Source organism: Branchiostoma lanceolatum, chromosome 6, assembly GCF_035083965.1.
Source record: "Branchiostoma lanceolatum isolate klBraLanc5 chromosome 6, klBraLanc5.hap2, whole genome shotgun sequence".
Lineage (NCBI taxonomy): Eukaryota > Metazoa > Chordata > Leptocardii > Amphioxiformes > Branchiostomatidae > Branchiostoma > Branchiostoma lanceolatum.
Window position 1 is genome coordinate 15393115 of NC_089727.1, and position 20910 is coordinate 15414024.

General features: G+C 44.8%; 2 protein-coding genes across 12 annotated transcripts in view; one reads left to right on the forward strand and one right to left on the reverse strand.

Moving 5' to 3' along the window:
- LOC136436808 (neurobeachin-like) overlaps positions 1 to 20910 on the forward strand; it is a 159315-nt gene that overhangs the window by 102905 nt on the left and 35500 nt on the right. The gene's annotated exons all lie outside the window — the stretch shown is intronic.
- Positions 9503 to 11438, reverse strand: LOC136436807 (protein mab-21-like 2). The gene has a single exon (XM_066431139.1). It carries the CDS (start codon positions 11166 to 11168, stop codon positions 10089 to 10091), a length of 1080 nt encoding a protein of 359 aa, XP_066287236.1. The 5' UTR covers positions 11169 to 11438; the 3' UTR covers positions 9503 to 10088.

The window sequence follows — 20910 nt, forward strand, 5'->3', positions numbered from 1 at the left end:
CAGGTGGCCTTCAAGTTCACTCATACAAAAGTAATGTCTTTTGTCTATCCTTTCTAGATTTGTCCTTATGTTGTTACTATGAACATTTTCGTTCTCTGGAACCCTGCTGGATTCAATATTTCATCATGAACCGTTTGCGAAGTAGGAGAAGGGCTACCTCTAGTTCCCGATCTCCAAATATATATATGTGTAACAGTGTGCGTTATGTAGAATTACTCAACTTATGCAGTCGCTAAAGCTGATAGGGAATGAAATATTCTAGTATTGTTCACATGACAGTTCATAGCACTGTTCATAGTCTTTGTCATTTTGTAGTTAGAAATAGCCATTGTAATGTTCATGCCGACTCCATGTGCATCTTGCGCACAGTGCAGAGTATGATGTCTTGATGCCACTGCCTCGTAGCCATACATCTTAAACCTGAATCTACTCCTTCAATAGCTCCCTTCAAGACGTTCCCGGGGTCTTAAAGGAGACACAAGAACTGTTCACAACTTGTACTACATAATCCACCTGCTACAGATCGCAGAACATCATTCTGTGCGCCCGCGCCTTTCCAGTATTTTGACATCGCGCGGCGTTTATTTGTGCAGCGTCTCTCAATAGACGGCGCGTGTTGTGGTAGACGTTCCTCCGGTGGCCTGGTCACTCGTGATGCAGGTGGGATGGTAACAGTGCACGGCAGACGGTTCAGCGCGAACGCTATGAGGACTCTTTTTCTTGAAGCAGTTGTTGCTTCTCCTTTTTTTGTGGAAAATTATGCTTCGTGAGTCAGTACAGTTATTAGGATTTCATTGTGAATATGTTAGAAGATCAAATTTGTTGGAATATCATTGAGGAGGAACATTCGGGAAGTATGTTCTGAAAAATCACGGTTTCGCTTTCACGTTTGACTCCATCTTGGTTAGAAGAAAATTTTATTAGCGATAGTGCGATATTTTATATTTTCTGATACAGAAATGGGCTGGAAATTACAAAGAGAATTGGCTATATGGTATTTTTACTACGTCACCGTTGAGAAATCCCACCCACATCTCCAAGCAGATGTCCCCAGTTGTCGCCGACATTGTCCTCCCCTTTCCCCGTAAGTGTTTGGGGATTTTCATGGCTTGTCGCGGGATTGCCTGGCAAAGCATGTGGGCCTGTCTGTCACATATTACATGCGGGCATAAATTGGCATCATTTTCGTCCGCCGGTGTCGATGACAAATGATGAGGGACGTTCTGTCATCTTTTCGTGACCGCCTCACCCCTGTGGTGCGGCGAATCCCTGCCGTTGTAACGACACTACGCCTTCTGAACATACAGAACCATTATGTATAGCACTATCGATGTTAAAGTTCTCTTTTAAAAAACACCGATTGTGAGAAATACAGTATTTCTGCTAATGCTGTTTTCTTTTGTGCTGTTGTGTAACCGTCAGCTGTTTTCTATGGGACATTGTCGTGAAATCATTTTACGTCACTGAGAGATCAGCACTTGCGAGTTCTTTTGCATCCCGCTTTAAGGCGGGTACCGTAGTCACTTCAGCCGACACATCCCGGGATGATACGAGGGAAATTTAAGACCTTGAAGCGCCCGGGTTTCTGTTTTACTGAAGATGGAGATGGGAACATGACCCGCCCTTTCTTCTCCAGAGTATATCAACACCGCATGTCTTCTTATTAGCGCCGCGACGTGAGCAACAACGTCTGCAGACTGGGCGGACTTTCTTTGCCAAAGAAATTAAACGTTTAGGTCATTTCTGTTACCACATTTTATAAAAGGACTGCCTTCGGCAAAAAAGGAATAGGCAAAGTTATTTTGTCAATTGATATTTTACATTTAGTCGGCCAAATTTTATTTCGATCTATTGTACCTTCAGTTTCCTGGCGTTTCCATAATTTCAGAGAGTACATACTTTTAGTTTCCTTCCATTCTGCAAAAAGAGGCTTGCGTTCCCATCTACTGATCGTAAAAAAACATGATATTATTTCACAAATTCTCGAGTGCAACTATGACTATGTATAAAAATGTTTTTTTTTTTTATATATTCGCTTTGATAACCATTTACTCGATTGAAAATGGTAACGTCTAAGAATAGCCTATGCCACTTGTTTTTCCTTAAAGTGGGGATGCTGGGGTCAATGGAAATTCTTATCCAGGCTACCGGAGGCAAGGACCTGTCAGGTCAAATGTTCCTAATCTGGACTTTCTTCTGTTATTTTATATAATATATCACATTTCATACAGGTATTGTGCACTTGTTATATCTGATAGATTTTGGTAACCCACCAAGCGGCATATCACAAACAAATTTCACACCATTTTCTTTTCCCCCAGACTTACATCTTTTCGGTTTTCTCTGTATGTAAGATGCTAAAGAAATGTTTATTAACGCAAACGGCATATCGGATTTTGAATAAGGTTTTCTTGTCTTCTTCTGCTTCTTGTGTTTCTGGCCTTGAACAATGGCGCGCCTTTCCAAGTGTCGTGCAGTGTCGGCTCCTGACCAAGCTATGTCTGCCAGACTTTGCACACATTACACTCACACACACACACACGTCTTGCTGTGTAAGTCGGTGTCACTACCGGGCTATTATCGTTATTTAGCAGGTCCTTTGACCTTCGGTGGTCGGCGGGATGCCCGTCCGTGGCCGCTGCGCCCAACCTGTTCTTTGTGGGCCGACTGTCCGCCTGTCGCCCCGCATCTCACGGGCCGCTCGTCCCGGGGAGGGAGGGGGCATGGGTGTGTGACCGGATCACAGCACCGGCGTCCTTTGTAACCGCGCCGTTCTACATGAGGGGGAAGTGGTGGAACATAGACCACTTGAAACTAACACTGAATCTTAAAGTAGAACCTTCCTACCTTGTCGTCACACGGAGGAAAACGAAAGTTTGTCGCATCGCCATCGTGTTTGTTTGCTGATTTTTTAAAGCAAATTGTGAGCAAAGTTAGTTCAAGTAGTACTTAACAATGTGTAACATATCTTTTGGATAAGAATGTTGCAATATCTTGTGCGGTAATATAGGTGCAGTGATATCAACTAAACGCACATCTGTACATGTACAACACTACTCCCATAGTCCACAGAGTCGCTGGTGTCATATGCCTTTTCTGAGCCGGTAAGCCTAATAATCTCTTTTATTAGGCTCTAGTGTGAGGAAGGCGGGGAAGTGCTAACGTTTTTATCCCCTTTATCCGTCCAAAACACACTCGACAATTGATTTGTAGACTGTGTGTTTACTTTGGGCATAATCGTCGCGCACCAGGCCCGTGGTAGGAAAAGTGCAGTTAAGGTTGTAAAATAATTATATCCCGGTCGCGTCTATGGAGAGCCCCGATTGCCCGTTTCAATTGCTGACATGAATATTTAACCCAAAGTGTGTGCCGTGAAATGGTCGGCTGGTTCTGTCGCAGCCCCTCGGAGGGCAGAGGGTGATAGCCCGCCCGAGGCGTCGGTTCCGCCCGGTGGACTAGACGACTTCGAAGGGATCAACACGCCGTCTTCTCGGCATTGTTAGAGTCTTAGTTGTTGATGTTGCTTATATCCCTTCTCCGTATCTATTACAAGAGATAAGTAAATAAGTAGACATAGTGAGAAGGTTGCGTGTTGGGAGAAGTCGTGCCAATAGGGGTCGATTTTTCGGCAAGGCGACACCAGGCGGTGAGGTGTCGGTCGCAGGTGGGAAGGCAACGGGAGGTGGATATGGGGGCCGCGCTATTGATTTGCATAGTTCTTTCTGGGCCACTTGTTCATTTCATCCTTGGCAGAGTATACACAACAGCCAGCCCGCGATGGTGACTGGCACGCCCCCCTCGGTCCCCGCGGCCGCTTTTGAACCGCGCTGTCGGACCAGGCCGGGCTGCGGTGTCGCACAGGTCTCTAGTAGCCCCTGTGTTACCTCAAACCTTAGCCTGATTCAAATCAGCGAGCCCTGCATGAGTTTTCACACACCGCAAAGTTTCCATCTTTCAAAAATACCTCTCGCTCATTTAGCACCGGGCATCGGGGGACTACAGTAGAAGGCCGGGCCTGTCTGTCCACATACAATACTCGTATAACAATATCCCAGCGTGAGACCTATTTATAAGGTCTGTTTCGGCAGCCCGCTGAAAGGACCAGTTTATTAAAGGTTCTGCACTCCGACGGGGTTTGGAATTAGAAACATTCACACAACTGTAACTCTGCTGCCGTCTCCTTTTCCCCAGACCCTAGCTCCGACCTGTAATGATTCTCAGCCACACTGAAGTACCGACTCCTTTTGAAGACGTGTACTTATCAACGTGCTTGAAGTAAAACCACCCTTGACTTTCCGTATCCAGTCATCGTTAGACAAAATATTTGCTTTTTTCCCGAAAAGCGTCGCCTCGGAACAGACGTCCGTGAAAGCGCTCCACTGAAAGGTTTCAAAGAGTCTCTTTCTGTACATTGTTGTGCGCCTGTCTAGCGACTGGGGGAGTCCCGGACCCCTTTGTCGGGTAGGGACGCCCTTCTTTTCTTTCCTTCCTCCGAACAAGTTTGTCCGAGCATATTAAAATTACCCCCGCGGTTCTGTATTATCCAGTAAAGGTGCTCAAATTTTACTATTTGTCCATGTGATGGAATAGAAAATGTCCTCCTTTATTCTGCAAACTCTTTATCATTGTGGCGTTTGTTTGAATAACCTGGAAACAGGTTTACGCATAAAGACCAAAGTACATCACTTTCGACATTTTCTGTGTCTGTGTGTCCAACTATTTTTCTATTGGAATGTTTTAATACACATGCCTGGTGGAAAACCTAAAAACCTGGGCTCACCTCTTCATGCTCGGATGCGCCTGTAGTGCTCTGTGCTTTGGGGCTTGCTCGAATAAAAGACTGGAATCTGCACTGCTAATTATTGCCAATTCTTGACCAGCCATAGTCTACTCACTGTAATGAGTTGAAAAGTTCAGGACCTAATTTTATAATTGGTGGGAGGTGGGGAGTTTTTACACTAAAACGTTTCCCTTTCATTTTGTGTCAAATCTAAAAACTACAGTTAACGTTGCGTTTTCTGCAATATTGTGCTATGTTTTATTTACCTTACTTAACCAAACCAGTTTATGGCTAAAATCTCTTGCGCTGAAAGATGTTATCGTTTCAAAATAGATTATGGAACAAACGTTGTATTTTAAGTGTTTAGAAGTACTTTATATAATACTGGACTAAAGCAGTCAGACAACAACAGACACAATAATTACGGTTTGATAAAACATGTCATTTCAGTGTGTGATCATCTTTATTCCAATCTAAAGTCAGACTGAATATGAAGAAAACAGAAAACCACAACAGTGTGTGTAAACAAACAGGCAGAAGTAATTGTTAATAAAATGTGATATACCAGTAGTGTTCCGCCGTAGTTACGATGTTAATGCGTAGCATAGGTGTATTGCGTATGTAGTATCAATTTAACCTCCTTGGTAGTATGTAGCAAAACACTTGGTACTGCAATATAATCTAACCTATAACTATTATGACGGTACTACTTTAAACAAAAGCTGTTATTTTGTAAGTCAGTTGCTCGTGTAGTTATGTAATGAGTTGTTATTAGTTGTCATTATTGTTCTCTAAGGGACATGTGGGTTGGGGACAAGGAATTCCCCTCTTGTCTTACAAGGAAAATCAATGTCTTCTTGTATAACATAAAGAAGAATTTTCTTTTAAACTCACAATTCTGCTAGAATAAAATTTATACTGAGGAACCCCAAACCCATCGCCAAGACAGTAGGAGACCGATGATGATACTGAAATCTCAGAGGAATGTTTTAGTCACGTCACAGTTTTAAGCGAGCATTTTTCCAGTAGATATGTTTATGCAGACATTCGCACAAAATTACATTTACACATTTCCTCTGCTTTTCGACAAAATAGCATCTTTGGTCTAGGCGGTTGCTCGTACGGAATGGAAATTATGGAATGTTTGTTGGCGTAACCTAATATATTATACCGATAGCAGAAGCCCAATCAAGTTAGTTCTGCTTCGTTCTAAGCCGCTTGGTCCCAGGAGTAGGTAGCTATGGGTCTCCCGGTGATTCGACGTTATAACCGCGGCTCTTTGCCGCCACCAGGCTTGCTACGTACAGAACTGGCGGTTTGCTTTGAAGCTCACCTAAGATTAATCCGAAAGTGGCTTTTTCTCCACCACAGCCCTTTAGAATAGTGAAATAATATTAATTCCTTCAGTTGGCGGGTTTGTCGACTTGATGTAGTTAAGGGGAGTATCGAGGAAACGAGCTAAGAGTCACGCATTTGGCAAGGTCATTTGTATTACTCGTAGACTTGGAAATGGGCTGGTATTGAGCCTAGTATATGTGCTAGCTTTCTGCAGTTGAGTGGCTATATCTGTTCACGCTATTAAACTCTGTACCGCCTGTCATTTATACAACATCCAACCGCGGGAGCTGAGAGCTAAAGCTACCGCGGCAAAAGCCATTTTCTCGCTTTTCCCAGGAGCCTTTCCCGCCATTTCGCGCGGGTCGCAAACGGGTCAGGAATATTAGCGGAGGTTTGAAGAGTGTGAAAAACAGGCGTCAGCTCCTCTCGCTCTCCAATAACGCTTACTCGTTTATTTTCACCTTAAGTAGGGGCTCGATGTGATCATTTAGGTGGCCATTAAGTACCCATCCATCTATGGACCGAGCGCGCGCAGAGGCAGGGCGTATTTACCCCTTATCCCCGCTACACAGGATGGGCTATACAAGCCACATCACTCAACATTACATCTACATCCCCCGTACTGCTTTTAACGTCAGCAGGCTACAGTATCGGGTGTTACACAGTTAAATATTTTCTGATAACGCCTTTTCCTAATCTTTCAGAAAGAACCACTCCAAACGATAAGAATGACGATGAAGTATGTGACTTGTTGTTAAGGACATAGAGAAATACAATACGACGTACTTTTACTTTCTGATTGAGCTTTCTTTCTGTTGTACACCTGTTTTCGTAACACAAATTTGTGTTTTCACACATTGTTTCACCTGTTGTTATACTATATTGCTTATGTTTATTCTTCAGATTCTCATATCGCAAAACATATCTTGCCTTGTATGGAGACATATGTACCAGTATTTGTAAGAAAAATGTTTATTTCCCCTTTCTGCTACACATTTTAGAAAAGATTATACCATCATATCACATTTTTAAAATCCCATACAACAATAGACAGGTGTGTCCTTGATATAATTCTATTATTGTTATTCTCAGATCATGAACATTTTCGTTATTGTCAAAACCAAGTATCTTGTGGTAGATCGTAATGCTGTTTACACTGACGTTTCTAAAAATGGTCGACGTGTTACCCTTCACTAGTCAGATACTGTCGGCTTTCGTTTGGTATTAATGATCTGTCGTAATTGTTGTGGAAAATTTCTCTGACCACAGCTCGACATGTAAACAAGCCGTAATAAATAACCCAGTGTTGATAGCACAAAGATCACCACGTTTGATCCTTTGTAACTCCAAACAAATATTTATAGATGTCGGGAGGGTGGCTACTTCTGTATTATTCACATACCTGTCAGTCTTCGGCGTCTGAGTATTTGAAGTGGGTATTTTTTGTTCCAACATGCATGTCTGCAGGCGGAGACTGAATTGTTTTGAGAGGTAGTGTGATGATTATACATTGTCGCCGAATTGTGTGCTGATTATACATTGTCGTCGAATTGTGTGCTGGTATCTGGCTTGGATCAAAGGGCGCTTAAACGTTGTCCATGCTATATCGGGAAGCAATAAAGGGATAGATTCAGTTTCCAAGGGACCAGGGCACTTAACGGTCTCACTTGTACCCCATTGCCTTGAATTTTTAATGCCGCCATTTCCTGGGCCCATCATCGCGTGTTTCCCTAAACTGCCCTCATCTCACCTTTTTGTTAGACCTACTCGGATAGAAAATTGGACGGCTTTTTCGCCGTGCTGTTGAGCTTCAAATGTGATCCTTCGCACGTCATATTTCATTTCCAGCGTACCGTGCGTTTTACACTCATTCTTTCCTATAGCTTACCGTGAAACAACGGGAGTTATAAAACCATAGATCTAATCACTAGCACACCGCAAGACGTTCTGACATGGGCTTGGGCTAGGGGATACCCTTCAGCACGTCTTGGGGATACCTTAGCCCGGCGGCCGCTAACTTTGAAACTCTACCTATACAGTCTATAGCTTGTAAACACTCCAATGATTGAGTTTGTATGTGGCTGAACATTGTCATAAAAGGGCAAGGCAATTTAGGCCAAGCTTGCTAGAATGAAATATTTATACAGACCGTTTTCATCGCCAATTGATAGCGATATGGCGGGCATGAATTATTCGGGCCCAGCTGGGGGCAATGTGGACACTGTTGCTGGCGATGGCACTTCCCAACCAACGCCGCCGAAATTAGAATTTAGATTGTAGAGATGAACATTTGATCAAAGCTGCGGTATCATTCGTTTTTGTACGGCGGAAAAAATCTCATCATCCCCGCCATGTTACCGTCATACCTACGTCCCAGATCGCCGATTTTCAATCACATTAAGGGAACATTAGCACACATTTTCCCGCCATTTACCCGCGATCTATCGTCTGCAAGCGATACACCAATTTCCCTCCCAATTTCATTTTCCTCCAGAAATGAGAAAATTGTGTAAATGTAAATACAAATTCTATTTACGACGTCTCTCCGCTAGCGGTGTGCGTGTGTTACACCACCGGTCCTTTGCGCCGTCGCGATATGCATCTCTCATCGAAATTTTCACGCTAGAGGGCAAGAACTTAATGACAGCCATGCCATTGTCCGTGTTTCAATTTCCACGAGTGTTCTGTAAATGTTTTATGAAGCTGTTTCAATTTTGCAACCCCTTTACAAATGCATGCTTACAGGCTGTTCGAGCGCACCCGACAAGGTGTTTACATGTTAGCAATTCATAAACGGCCTCCTTTCAAGTCTCAGGTAGAGAAAAACGCCGACTTGGCCGGTCGCGACGATCATATCAATATTCAAACAGTCCTTTGTTTACAATTACTCGGTCCTTTTCAGTTTTACCCTACGATTTTATACCATTTTGGTTATAGGTTTTCGTGTGTATGGCGATGATGTGACACACAATGCGGTGTTTGTTAACAGCATTGTTCCTGCGAAAAGAACAACAAATTGCGCGTGCGGAAGCCAATTTTGCACACTTTCACACCTCTCCCTCTTAAAATAAACCATCTTCAAGAATCACAGAGGTGAGGATGATAATTTACATGTCTGAGAGGTGCTTATATAATGAAAGAGGATGCCTGTGGTTTGTAACGTTTGACATGGCGAAACAGGGCGGTGTTCACATGTACCCTCGAACCCGCGTGGCATCTGAAGTTCTCCCCATACATTTGGATGTCCCCCTTTATCCTACGGAATCCCCTATGTTTATTTTTACACAGGTCTAGACCTTGTGATGACGTGCTAAACTCGGATGTCGTAGTAAAAATTGAAACGAACTGGCAATTTTTCTTAAATAAAGACTCGGGCAAGAAATATTTCTGTGTACGTTGTAATTGTCACTTCCATGTTTATTTAACTTTACTCTCGGAGATTTGTCAAAGGTATCGCATGCTCACTTATAATTAAATTATAATGGTTGTGTAGCAACACATTGACTTCTTTGAGAAGATATTAAGCATCTCCGAATAATTTTTTGGCCGATACATGTCTCGGTTTGTATAAGTAATACTTGTATCTCTTCTGGAGTTGCACATATTTTACGTCTCTTCTTTCAGAGACGACATATTGAATCTACTCTCTACTACACGAACTCGACACGTCGTCTACTAAAGTATGGGAATTCACGTTCAAATGTTACAATCCGTGGCGAAGGACAGGAATGATCTAAACGGACACTAGTTTTCCTTTTTTACCTAACAATACACGAACGATTAGACAGTTTTGACCTAGTAAACATTGCATCTGAAGTCGCAGGTATAGGTACATTGTGACAAAGTCATACAGTTCAAATGTACATACATGACGGGGTAGCTTGCTTCACTCTACATGGATACTCCTTTTCCATAATGAATACACAGAGTCAATGAGGAGAAGCTTTACCTAGTGCCTCGGCCGGTAGTGTCAGAGTTTTTCTAGGCTCTTGGGGTTTGTGAGGATCTCCCGCGCTAGTCTCCAGGTCTGTTTGGCGGCGTTTTCTAGCGCAGACGGCGCCTTGCCGTGGAACAGGTCCACGTTGGGCAAGAAGTAGTGGGGACACTTCCGGCATTGCAGACACGAGATGAGCTGCAGTAGTATCCCGTTCAGACGGTCGCCCAAGCACGTTTCGTCCCAGTCTATCTCGCGGGGGTGCTTCTCACATTCGTACAACACCATAGTTTTCATGTGGTAACTATTCAGCGGGTTCCCGGGTAGTTCCAAGTGTCTGTCGCGCAGAGTCTTGAGGATACTGAGACACCTTCTACGACAGCCCCCGAGCAGGAGCTTGTCTTCCGCCTGGTTGAAGCACAAGACCCAGGCGTCGCTTTCCATGGAGGACTGCTTCCCTTGCAGCGCGTAGCACTCTTTGGATAGCAGGTCGAAACCTTCGGCTTTCACCTCGGCGACTAGGTTAGGGCCCGGCCAACCGATTTGTGGCATGGGCCAGTGCGACGCGCTGCGAGGCCAAATGCCCTGGCACTTGAAAGCAGTCGTGATCTGCACGACATAGCGCTCCCGAATACGTAGCTTTACTTCCGAGGTGTCAGGGATCATTTTGACAATGTCTCGATAGCTACATTTGTCGCAGGCCTGTGCCACAAGCGTCTGAAAGCGACTACGGATCTTACGGGCCGAGAGGTAACCAGAAGCCGTGATGAATTCGACCCAGAGTGACATGGAGCGCTTACGGCCGTCGGACAACTTGAGCACCGCGCAGCCCGGGATCGTCCCGTCGTCCACGAAGTTGAAGACCCCCATCTGGTTGAGGTACAGCACCACTTCGAACTCCGTCGGCGCTAAGACCTCGAGCCCGTCGAACCGCCCGTCCACCTCGCACAAGGAACTGATGAACCGCGGTTCCTGCACTTCCACCTCCTTAAGAACATCCTGGACAACCTTGCACACTTCTCGGATCGTCTTTGCTATGGCGGACTTTCGCGACTGACATTTCTCCTGTACGTACTTGTTCAGCTGGTACAGGAGCTTGGACTGTGCGGCCATCATGACTGCGACCGCTCGCTGCTCCGTACCGGACCGGGACTTGTGGCGCTGTGGCTCGGGGGCCGGGGGCACTAGCTCCGCTGTCTGAGTCCAGATGTGCTTTGTATGAACATCAGCTACAAACTGAGGTGGTTCCAGGCGATTTCCCGGTCAATATCTTCCAGGCCTCGCGGCACGGGGCACTTCGCGCTCTGTTTATCTTTCAAACATCCTTAAGAAATATGTCAACAAAAACAAGCTATCGCGGCACGCCATCCACACAATTATACCTGTCAGTCGTCCGCCGGCGAAGTGTTAATTATGGAGCTAAGTATTCCGCGTCGACCAATCAGAGCGCTGCTGCTTGCTCATTTGCCAGACGTAATCTTCTTAATTAGCAATAATTTTATTACTCTGGCGACAGGACTCCTCCTAAGGGGGGAGCATATGACGTGGATAAAGGGGTGGCGTTAGCTGGGTTGAAAAAAAATCCCCGCGTATTTTCCTGACTAAACTCGCTCAGCCATTGCCTCATTCAGGCTGTTCATTGGGGCGATCGAACATCGCGTATTCGCGCCTTTTGTCAGAGCGCATGACATTCTGACAGTTCTGCATACGCACAGGCTGATGCATGCGCCGCCGCGGTAACTAGTAGCAGAACCCTATCACTACTACCAGCTTAAACATGTTCAGCAGGCTCGCCAGTTTTGTTATTTTAGCTGATCCTATTACGGCTCGACGAGCACCTCCCTGTTTACATTTCGTGGTGGGCAGGGGCTTCGGAAGCGTGCGCTTCACACCCAGAAGTGTTTACTTGTTTGGCTTGTCGATGGGGAACTCTCCACGCAGTTAACGTGTAAACGATATAGCCGACGACATGTCCGATTAGTCCTTCAGCGCATCAAGCGTAAACAGCGAACGAAAAGCGAAAGTATAAAACACACTTGGCTCCATGCGTCCCGTGGGACCCCCACGCCCGGATTGGTAATGGCTGATTGATAACCTTGAGTACTGATTGGTCTAGCCGCCCGAGATCATACTGTTACACGCTGTACGATGCGGGCAGGTCTCTGAAATGTTTCCCAAGACGACGTTTCCCCGGCGGAGCTGGCTTCTATCAAAGAAGGGACGCAGACATGCGCCGCGCGGTCCAGGCCACTCAATCACCGTGCGCGCGCCGGGGGATGAAGGGACGAGAACATGATGAAAAGCGGGTCGTGGCGGGCTCTTAGAACTCGTCTTCTCAGGGGTCCGACGCGGGCTGCGTAGTTTCTGCGGTACCTGATTCCGAGGCGACAGACTCGTCCTGCACAGATCTGCAGGTTGTTTCCTACAGGGAGGGTTATATGGTTCTGATTTAGCCGTCACATTCCTCCTGCAAAAAAATTCTGCGAGGCGAGACTGTCGTCTGGTCTTATCTCAGCTCGTATCTCAGGCGAGTAGCGCAGTGGGGGCTCGAGTTCGCCCTTATCAGAACATGTCTGTTCTTAATATCGATAAAAGTTCATTAAACCAACGCCTTAATAGCTGCTGCTGATGACGTCCTTACATACTACCGAGTACCCTATAAATCTCGGCTTTATTGGGCTTCACGTCGGGTGCGTCAGTGCGAGTCGGCCTCCGACCCGGCCCGAAGCCAGGACGTTCCCTCGGACTTAGCGAGCGACACGGCCCTCGGCGTCTTGGTCCCCCGGCTTCATCCAGTTCCCCCCGAAGCCGTCAATCTCACTCAGCCTTGTGGAGGTAATTAATGCCTTATCTTCACGGTCCGAACACTTGCCCCGTCCCCCCATTTTGTCTCGGGTACTCAACAAGTACCGTGCAGCCGCCCTATCAAAACATTCGGCGGGTTACTGAATTTTTCAAGTCCCCAAGACGATGGTACGTCCTTTGGACGAAGTCGGGACCGCTCCAGACGATGTCGGAAGATCCTTAGGGTTTGTAGATCGGTTTAAAAGGTAGACAGCAGGTCACAGACCTTTATCTACCCCTTACAATTAAGTGTCTCCTGATTAAGAAATGTCAAGTCTCCCACAACCTTCACCAAAGAGACCGACAGTTTAGATTAATACTTCGGATTCCTCTTTGAAGCTGCGTCACAGATAAGGAGACACTGTATCAACTATTGTGCCAACTGGTCCTTACTTGGCACTGTCAGTTGCTAACAAGCCCAAACTAGGTTCTGCCCGGAAAATGTGGTGCCTTATTGGGATGGGACTCTCCAGGTAGTATCGTGTGCCCACACTGGCGTCGTGAAGGCTCAGTTTTGACACCTTTGATGATCCACAGTCAAAAGTCTAGGGGCTCAAGCCAAAACAAGGTCTGCGCTGCCTTTCATGTTCAAGTGCTCGGCGATCAAGTGAGATTAGAACCCCTGCCCTTTGGTTGCCTGTGTAACCTTGCTGTGTGCCTGAAGCATGCTATGGTTGGGATGACTTTAACTACCAATCTGGACCTGCCTATCAGTGTGTTAATGGGGTAGTCATATTTCCTACAGGAGAACTCTGCCTGTCCTGGACAAACAGAATAGACTAGTGTAGTCACAAGGGCTACACCCGATATCAAAATACTCTGATCAAAACTAATGATAAAAGGATGGAGAGAATTTGGGGCAGTCGGACATGGACATACACAGACAGGGTCAGAGAGGATGTTTTAGAAAACATTAGGTAAAGAATGATAAATGATTGTAAACATTTCAGTGACAAAGAATGGCATATCACACACATATTCAGTCATTACACTGGTACTTTTTGGGGGGACTTACAACTAGAAGATCATAGAAAAGGAATGCATCTTTTCTGAACTAATTGACTGAACAGAAAAGTGACTTTATTAATAGCAGATTTTTTATATTGGATAAGTGGTGATTTTAGGAACGTATCATTTTATTGAATGATGGAACATGGTAATGATTATCTCAGTGTTTATATCTTATGCATACTGTGAAAGTCATGTACATAAACATAACAGGGTAAAGACTATACAAGGGCTTACATAATTTCTGTAACAGAAAACAAAAAGTCATATTGAACACAGTTACTTAATGCTTACAGTTTGTACCAGTATGGCAGGGTACATGTAGGTAGGGAATGATGATTATGATCTTGAACAAATTGAAAAGGGAACTCAACGTCCCTGACATCTAGTTCCTGCCAGATACTTGTTCAGTACTACATGTAGGGTGACATTTGGTTTAATTGGAGGCACTCTGATGGGAGACTAGGTAAAGCAGGGGGACAAGGTTGGAAGGATTAGGATAACTCTAGACTAGTGTAGCGCTCTTGAGACTTGGGAAGGAGGGCGGAGGAAAGGAAGGCTTGATAGCCAAGATAAGTGCCATTAGATTGGAGTGGGAAGGGAACAAAGAATTGTTGATATCAAAATGAGGTTTGATATGAATGAATGCACATTTGTCAAGTCAGCTTCATCTATTTGTACACTCTACTGTAAGATAGGCATATTTGGCACTATATACTTAAAAAAAAACAAATTAAACATTCAAGGCACACGAGTGGGGTGATTTATGTGAAAGTGTATATGGATGTTATTTTCCTACCAAGTCTTCTAGGGCAAAATTTGAGGGGTTTTTTTTCTCAAAAGATATCAAGCAATGTTGTAATTTTTGTTGCATGACGATTATGTTGTCTGTAGCACCCTTTCCAAGTCACTACTTGGTTGTTTCCGATTGGCTGTCCACAAAGGCGCCAGTGTTTTCATCACTCAAGCAGCAGTTTGTGACTAAACTAGCGCTACCACGAACTCAAAACCACCGCAAACAATCCATTCTCTCCTTCCCGCAAAATGAAATCCCAGCGAACTTAGATGCATGTAAAGTATACAAAAGATACAGAAGAAAATGTCTTCCTAATTGTCACAATAATGGTCAAAGCCCAGTATGTCCAACACCTGTGCATTTGTTATCGGCTGATGCCATCACTTCCAAACAACGGAAAATTACAGAAAGACCCATCTGTCTGTGGTGATGCACCCCTGCGAGAAAACACCCACTTAGTCCAGCGACACTTTCATGGAGAGGCAGTGGTCCTCATTACAAGGAGGAGTGCAGCGGACTAGAAAATGGTGATGATTCAGGAGGCCCTTCCTATGGGAGTGACACCACACTTGCCAAGAGTCCTCTTTAGTGGGGGAACAAATGGGCATTGTTCCGCCCATAATTTGGGACAGAAGAACCAGCTCATTTGCGGTGCTCCCCATTGTGGGTAGACACACTACCACACTAGACCAGTGGTAGACATATGCCAATCCATAGTGCCTAGGTTTTCCTGCAAAAATCTATGAAAATTTCACATTTACACATCTTACCAAATCAAAAGAAGTACACGAAAAGGTGTATTTCATAAAATCAACAAGGTTATGAAGTACACCGAATATTATCCCTTGAAATGTTCCTACATTTTCCTTATTTGTGAACGATAATTTGCCGAAAGCATATCATCATCACGATTTCGTGGTGCTTGGTTGACATCTATGATAAACACAGTGTTTATGATGAAAGGACATATTTCCCAGATGCCAAGTGGAGATTATATTTTGTAGAACTGTTGTAGTCTGTATTTAATGATGTAATGGGTCTGTCTGAGTGATGAGGTTTGTTGGGGAGTTAAACAGTGCCCAGCAGGGGTGGGGGGTTGTCCCTTCACAGGTGGTCATGCCAACAACACCTGTCCTCACTCCCACTGATAGAATCTCCAAGCAGATGTACAGTAGCTAGCCTGGGTGCCATCCTATTTCTACCGGGGCTCCTACACTACCGAGTGTAGGAGCCCCGGTAGAAATACCGGGGTAGGATGGCACCCAGGCTAGATGTAGCAGTCTAGCCTGGGTGCTATCCTATTTCTACCGGGTAGCAGTCTGGCTTGTTTTGATGGTATTTGGCAGTGTCTAAGTTTTTCTTTTGTACGCTTTTCTGGGGGTTTGTACTTTTTGCATTTACCCAACTGGCACCAGTTGCCAAATACACTCAATTTGCGTCTCAAAGCAAGCCTGACTGCAACATCTGCTTGGAGATTACCGGTGATCCACTGTCATTTCTGCAGACAAAGGCTGGACAAGCAAGTTATCTCCAAATGCCTCTCTGGCCATCGTCTCTACATTCTGTACAGTATCTTGAAATCTGATCATTTTGTGACTGCTCAAACAATTTTTTGTTGAATATCTTAGTTTTTTCTATATTTGCAACCTGCCTCAACCATTGCCACAAATAAGAACATTATTACTTTATTCATGGTTTAGTTTTGAATCTTTGCTGAATTTCTTTGCTGATTTAAACTACCGTGTAATTCAAATATCATGTTTATGACTGGCTTCTTAAATTTTTTTCACATCTTTCGATTGGTATCCAATGTGCCCCACATTTGATAGCATGCGTATACATTGTACCAGTATTCACCTGTCTTACATGTCCTTCTCCGCTTCACAATATAATTGATGGTTGGGGTCTGATGTGAAATGGCCTGTGAAGCTAGGTGGAGGACAAATGTGGTTAGAAATCCACCATGCATATATTAGTGTGGACAGGCATGGCTTGTTACTACATCTGCATAACACATGCTATAATCACATTACAAATATGTCATCAATGATGATGGTTTCTAGATAGGCATCAGGCACTGTCATCTAGTGCAACTACTTTGAGAAAAAACAGGGCCATGTTTAGAGGCATTTTCAATTAGTCGTCACAAAATGCTACCAAGTCTAGTTTTTTGAAAACCTTCATTGCCCAACTTACCTCCCAACAGGTGCTTGTTCTGTTCCGTTTTTCATTTTCATATTCATGTAAGCAACATTATGTAATCTCTTATGTAAGCCATTATGATATAATATTGGACACACATACATTGTATTAGTGGGGCTTAGCTTGCCAGGTGAGGTATGACGTCTTATCAAGAGTTTGTACATACATGTAGATTATATGTATATTCCTGCACCAGGAAAGGTGCTATATGTATTTCAATTTAAGGATATTCTAGAGCAAGGATTTGCATAGGTGATGGTTGTCGTTCCCCGTGGAGCCTGGAAGTCCCATTCCATTTGATGACTCTTGAGTCCTTGTCAAGAGTGTACTCAACGCACCATAAGTGCTTCTCAAACATGACTCCCTGTCTCAACCTGTAACTCTAACGAAAAAGCTCTTGCCGCTCTGCAAATGGCCTTTCCGGGAACATTGCGGTCGGCTCTGCTGCAGTGCGGACCGGGGGCCCCTCGGTCGAGGAGGGTAATGGTAGACCGAAGACGTTGACACGGCTAGGACAGGTCACAGTAGATTTATGACGGCCATTAGCACTAATTGCTTGTTGTTTCATTAATTTGGGTGTCCTCCTCTTCAGAGTCTCCCAAGAGTATGATGAGAGTTTTATCTTTAATTATTCAACGCCGAGAGCTGGTAAGAGTGAACTGGACTTGATTAATCGCTGCGGCAGTGTGAGAAGTTGAGAGCCTCTCCCAGAACCCCGCTACACCGCCTCTAATGGCGACTTCATTCTGTCTCATCCCTCCGAGATAGCAGCTGAAGTGCATTAAGGGATATCAACACTGACAATGCACCGGTATTACCAGCCGAGAATAGCTGCATCATTAGTGCGAGGTTTTTTCCGCAGGGTTGGTCTTCTGGCAATCCCATCCGGTAAATGCAAGTCCATCCCTCCAGTGATTGGCACTGTCCTTGCTGGAGTTGGTGATTAATGAGTAAGTCGGTGGAAAAACAGACCGACGGATGATACAGTAATCTTGCTGCACCACCTTGCATATAACCACCTCCTCTTTGCCCATTATCGCGGCCCTAAATAATTCATCCTCCTTTTGGCAGCCATTTTTTGCTCGCTGATAGCCCTACATACCCTGAATCACAACTTAATAGGCAGAGGAGGAGTTCCCTCTTTGCCAAACACACAATTTACGGCGCCTGGACGTGTCGAACATAAATTGAGTTGTTAAACTTTTGCAAAGCTACTTTCTTTGGGAGCCATAAACGTTGCGGGTGCAGATGTAGCCCTCCAATCATCAGTTCATAAACTTGTAGCACGTGCCGCGCAGAATACCAAACTAGCTTTGTCAGGCTAATGCCCCTTTTATCTTCATTTACCAAGTTTAAGACTAATGCCTACTGTACCCCAGCCCATCAATTGAGCCATCAGGAGAGAAAAATGAGACCACGTTTGAATCATTACCTTAATGATATAATTAGGTAAGGAAACCTTGCAACCTCTCTTGATGTAATAATTACGTGGGGGATGGGGAAATATGTTGAGGTGCCCCAATTGATGGTGTGTGGCCGGGGTTCGACTGCCATATTTTTGCCTGTCCCATTTGGAAGCCCTAAATTGCTGCTAATTACACACAACCTCATTAACCCTACAGGGACCCCATTTTCCACCCATGCTCCTACAGCGCATCCTTAATTGCTGCTGCATCAAGCGAACATGTCCACTTTTGGGCAAAATTATTTTTCCGCGCCGCCCATATTTTAGGACTGCCGAGAGCCTCCAAGCCTTGCTGGACTACAGTGTATAAACTTCATTCAAAATGTACAAATGGCAGTTGTGTTGATATATTAACCTTTCATTCATGAGTGCAGTCTGCTGTGGTAATGTTACAAATGGAAGATGTAATTTCGAAGTAATATCCAGAATTACTGCACCACGTGCATGATTGCCATCTAAGCACCATGTGCCCCACCAAACATCTTATCTGGACTCTTTTGTGTGTCAGAGCTGATGAAATTTTAATGAAACGGGCAGACAATAGCCGAAACAAAATGGCTGCATACATTACATGCTATTTCCTTCGTCATTTGTCAGCTTTCGGTGACTGGCACCTGAGCAGAAATGTCATTTCAATCAGTGCACAAAGACGGCGGCGAACCTCAGCGAAAGTCTGGTCCCATCGATATTGTGCTGGTGACTCCGGAGGGGGGAGTTTGGGCACGAGAAGGCCTTTGAAGAGGTGTAAAATAATAATGACCAGCATGGGCGTGAACAATGACAGGATGGCTCTTCTAATAAATTAAGCCCACCTAATGTGCACGGGGGAGACGTACAACAAATTTTGCGTGCCACCATTGTTTTCCTCCTCTTCGGGGTAATTTCTACCCACTTTGCCGCAGCCGTGTCGGGCATTGCCTCCGTGGGAATCCCCAAGGGAGCCATCAGGGAGTTGTCGGGGACGTTTGGAGGCACTTTCGTCCTGATCCCTTCCCAGACCTCTCTCCGCAGCGTGCCGTAGATGTGCAGAAGCGACGGCACACTTGGTGTTTGAGGCGAAGACAAGACTTGATGGATGGGACGAGGTCTCTGCCATTAAGAGAGATAATAGTCTGCTTGGAATTTCAGTTTATCTCCCCCGGTCCATAATTGTGCCCTTCACGAGGCTGGGCAAGTCTCTAGCCCTCTGCCCCAGTGAACCGTCCTGTTATCTTTATCCTGGGGATAATCTGCAAGCAGACAAAAGAAGGCAGTTTTATGGACTCCAGATAGGTGCATTAATCAGTTTTATGGTCCCAGAATACAAAGGTACCCTGTGTGAGGGGCTGTTTGCTAAGACATGATGGACTTTGTTTTTAATACCTTGACATCATAAAAAGCTATTTTTTGTGAATGTGTACGATGCTATCTATGCTTTGGAAAGGGGTTGAAAGTACCCAACATTTTTGTTGTTATAGGTCGGATGAATCGCTAAGTAATCACTAAAAGTTAAACCATTATGCTCAACATTCATGCAACATATAGTAGGCATTCTTTTGATGATAGTCACTTGATGCGGTGATTCTCTCCTAACTTAAATCCTTTTCAGGACTTGAATGGTCCACTTCCCATGGCAATTATTCACTGACTTTTATCTGGGTTGATGTGGTATTTACTAGGACTCTCAAATGCAGTCTAAATCCTTGAATAAATGTGCCTCTTTGATGTCAAGGGTATTGTGTCCTCACCCAAAGCCGGCAATCCATTTCTTCGAATCCGCAGAAAAATCGAATGTCAAATATCCCGGTGTCGGAATCCCCACCGGAGCCCGTCTGCAATTTCGCCCACGGCCTTCCCATCTGCGGAGTCTGCTTGAACCCAGCGACTGCCCAGTCTGTGGGAGGGGGGTTCCGCATTTGCATCTTGAATGACACCGACCAAATGTCAGACATTGCTGACACCAGGAAATTGACCTTTGATATTGAAAGTCAATGTTGCATGCAGATTCTCCATCACCCCTGCCTCCTGGTTGTAATTTTCGAGAGAGAATACGATAAACGGCGAGCCCCAGGAAATCAAATTGAGACGTTATTTGGCTTTGGTGTAATTTCCAGCGAGGCCCCTTTCCTGGTGACCCCTACACTGTCACTTTCCATAAGCAGAGCTATTTCTCCAGGTGTACCACACCGCGCCAAAGGCTTGCCAATATTTCAACCATCCTCTGTGACACCTGACCAATGCTATTATCGAAACACGTCGCTGATATTTTTGCTTCTTAATGTCAAACGTAAGCATACGAAGCCTCCTGTAATACCATCATCCATCAATGTTACCTGAACAGACTTTCACCTTCACTCAAGGATCACCTGGTGCGCAGATAAAGCCGCTCAGAAATAGCAGGGCAAAACTTGACTGCAACTTTGGGGACGCTTCACCCTTTTCCTTTCTGTTCCATCTCTTTCAACTGTCAAATATGTTTCGAGTGTGAAATCCACGTTATTTTTACTGAGATAGACAATATTCATCTTAACAGTAGGTGAGTGTGATACAAAATAGTGGCCAGT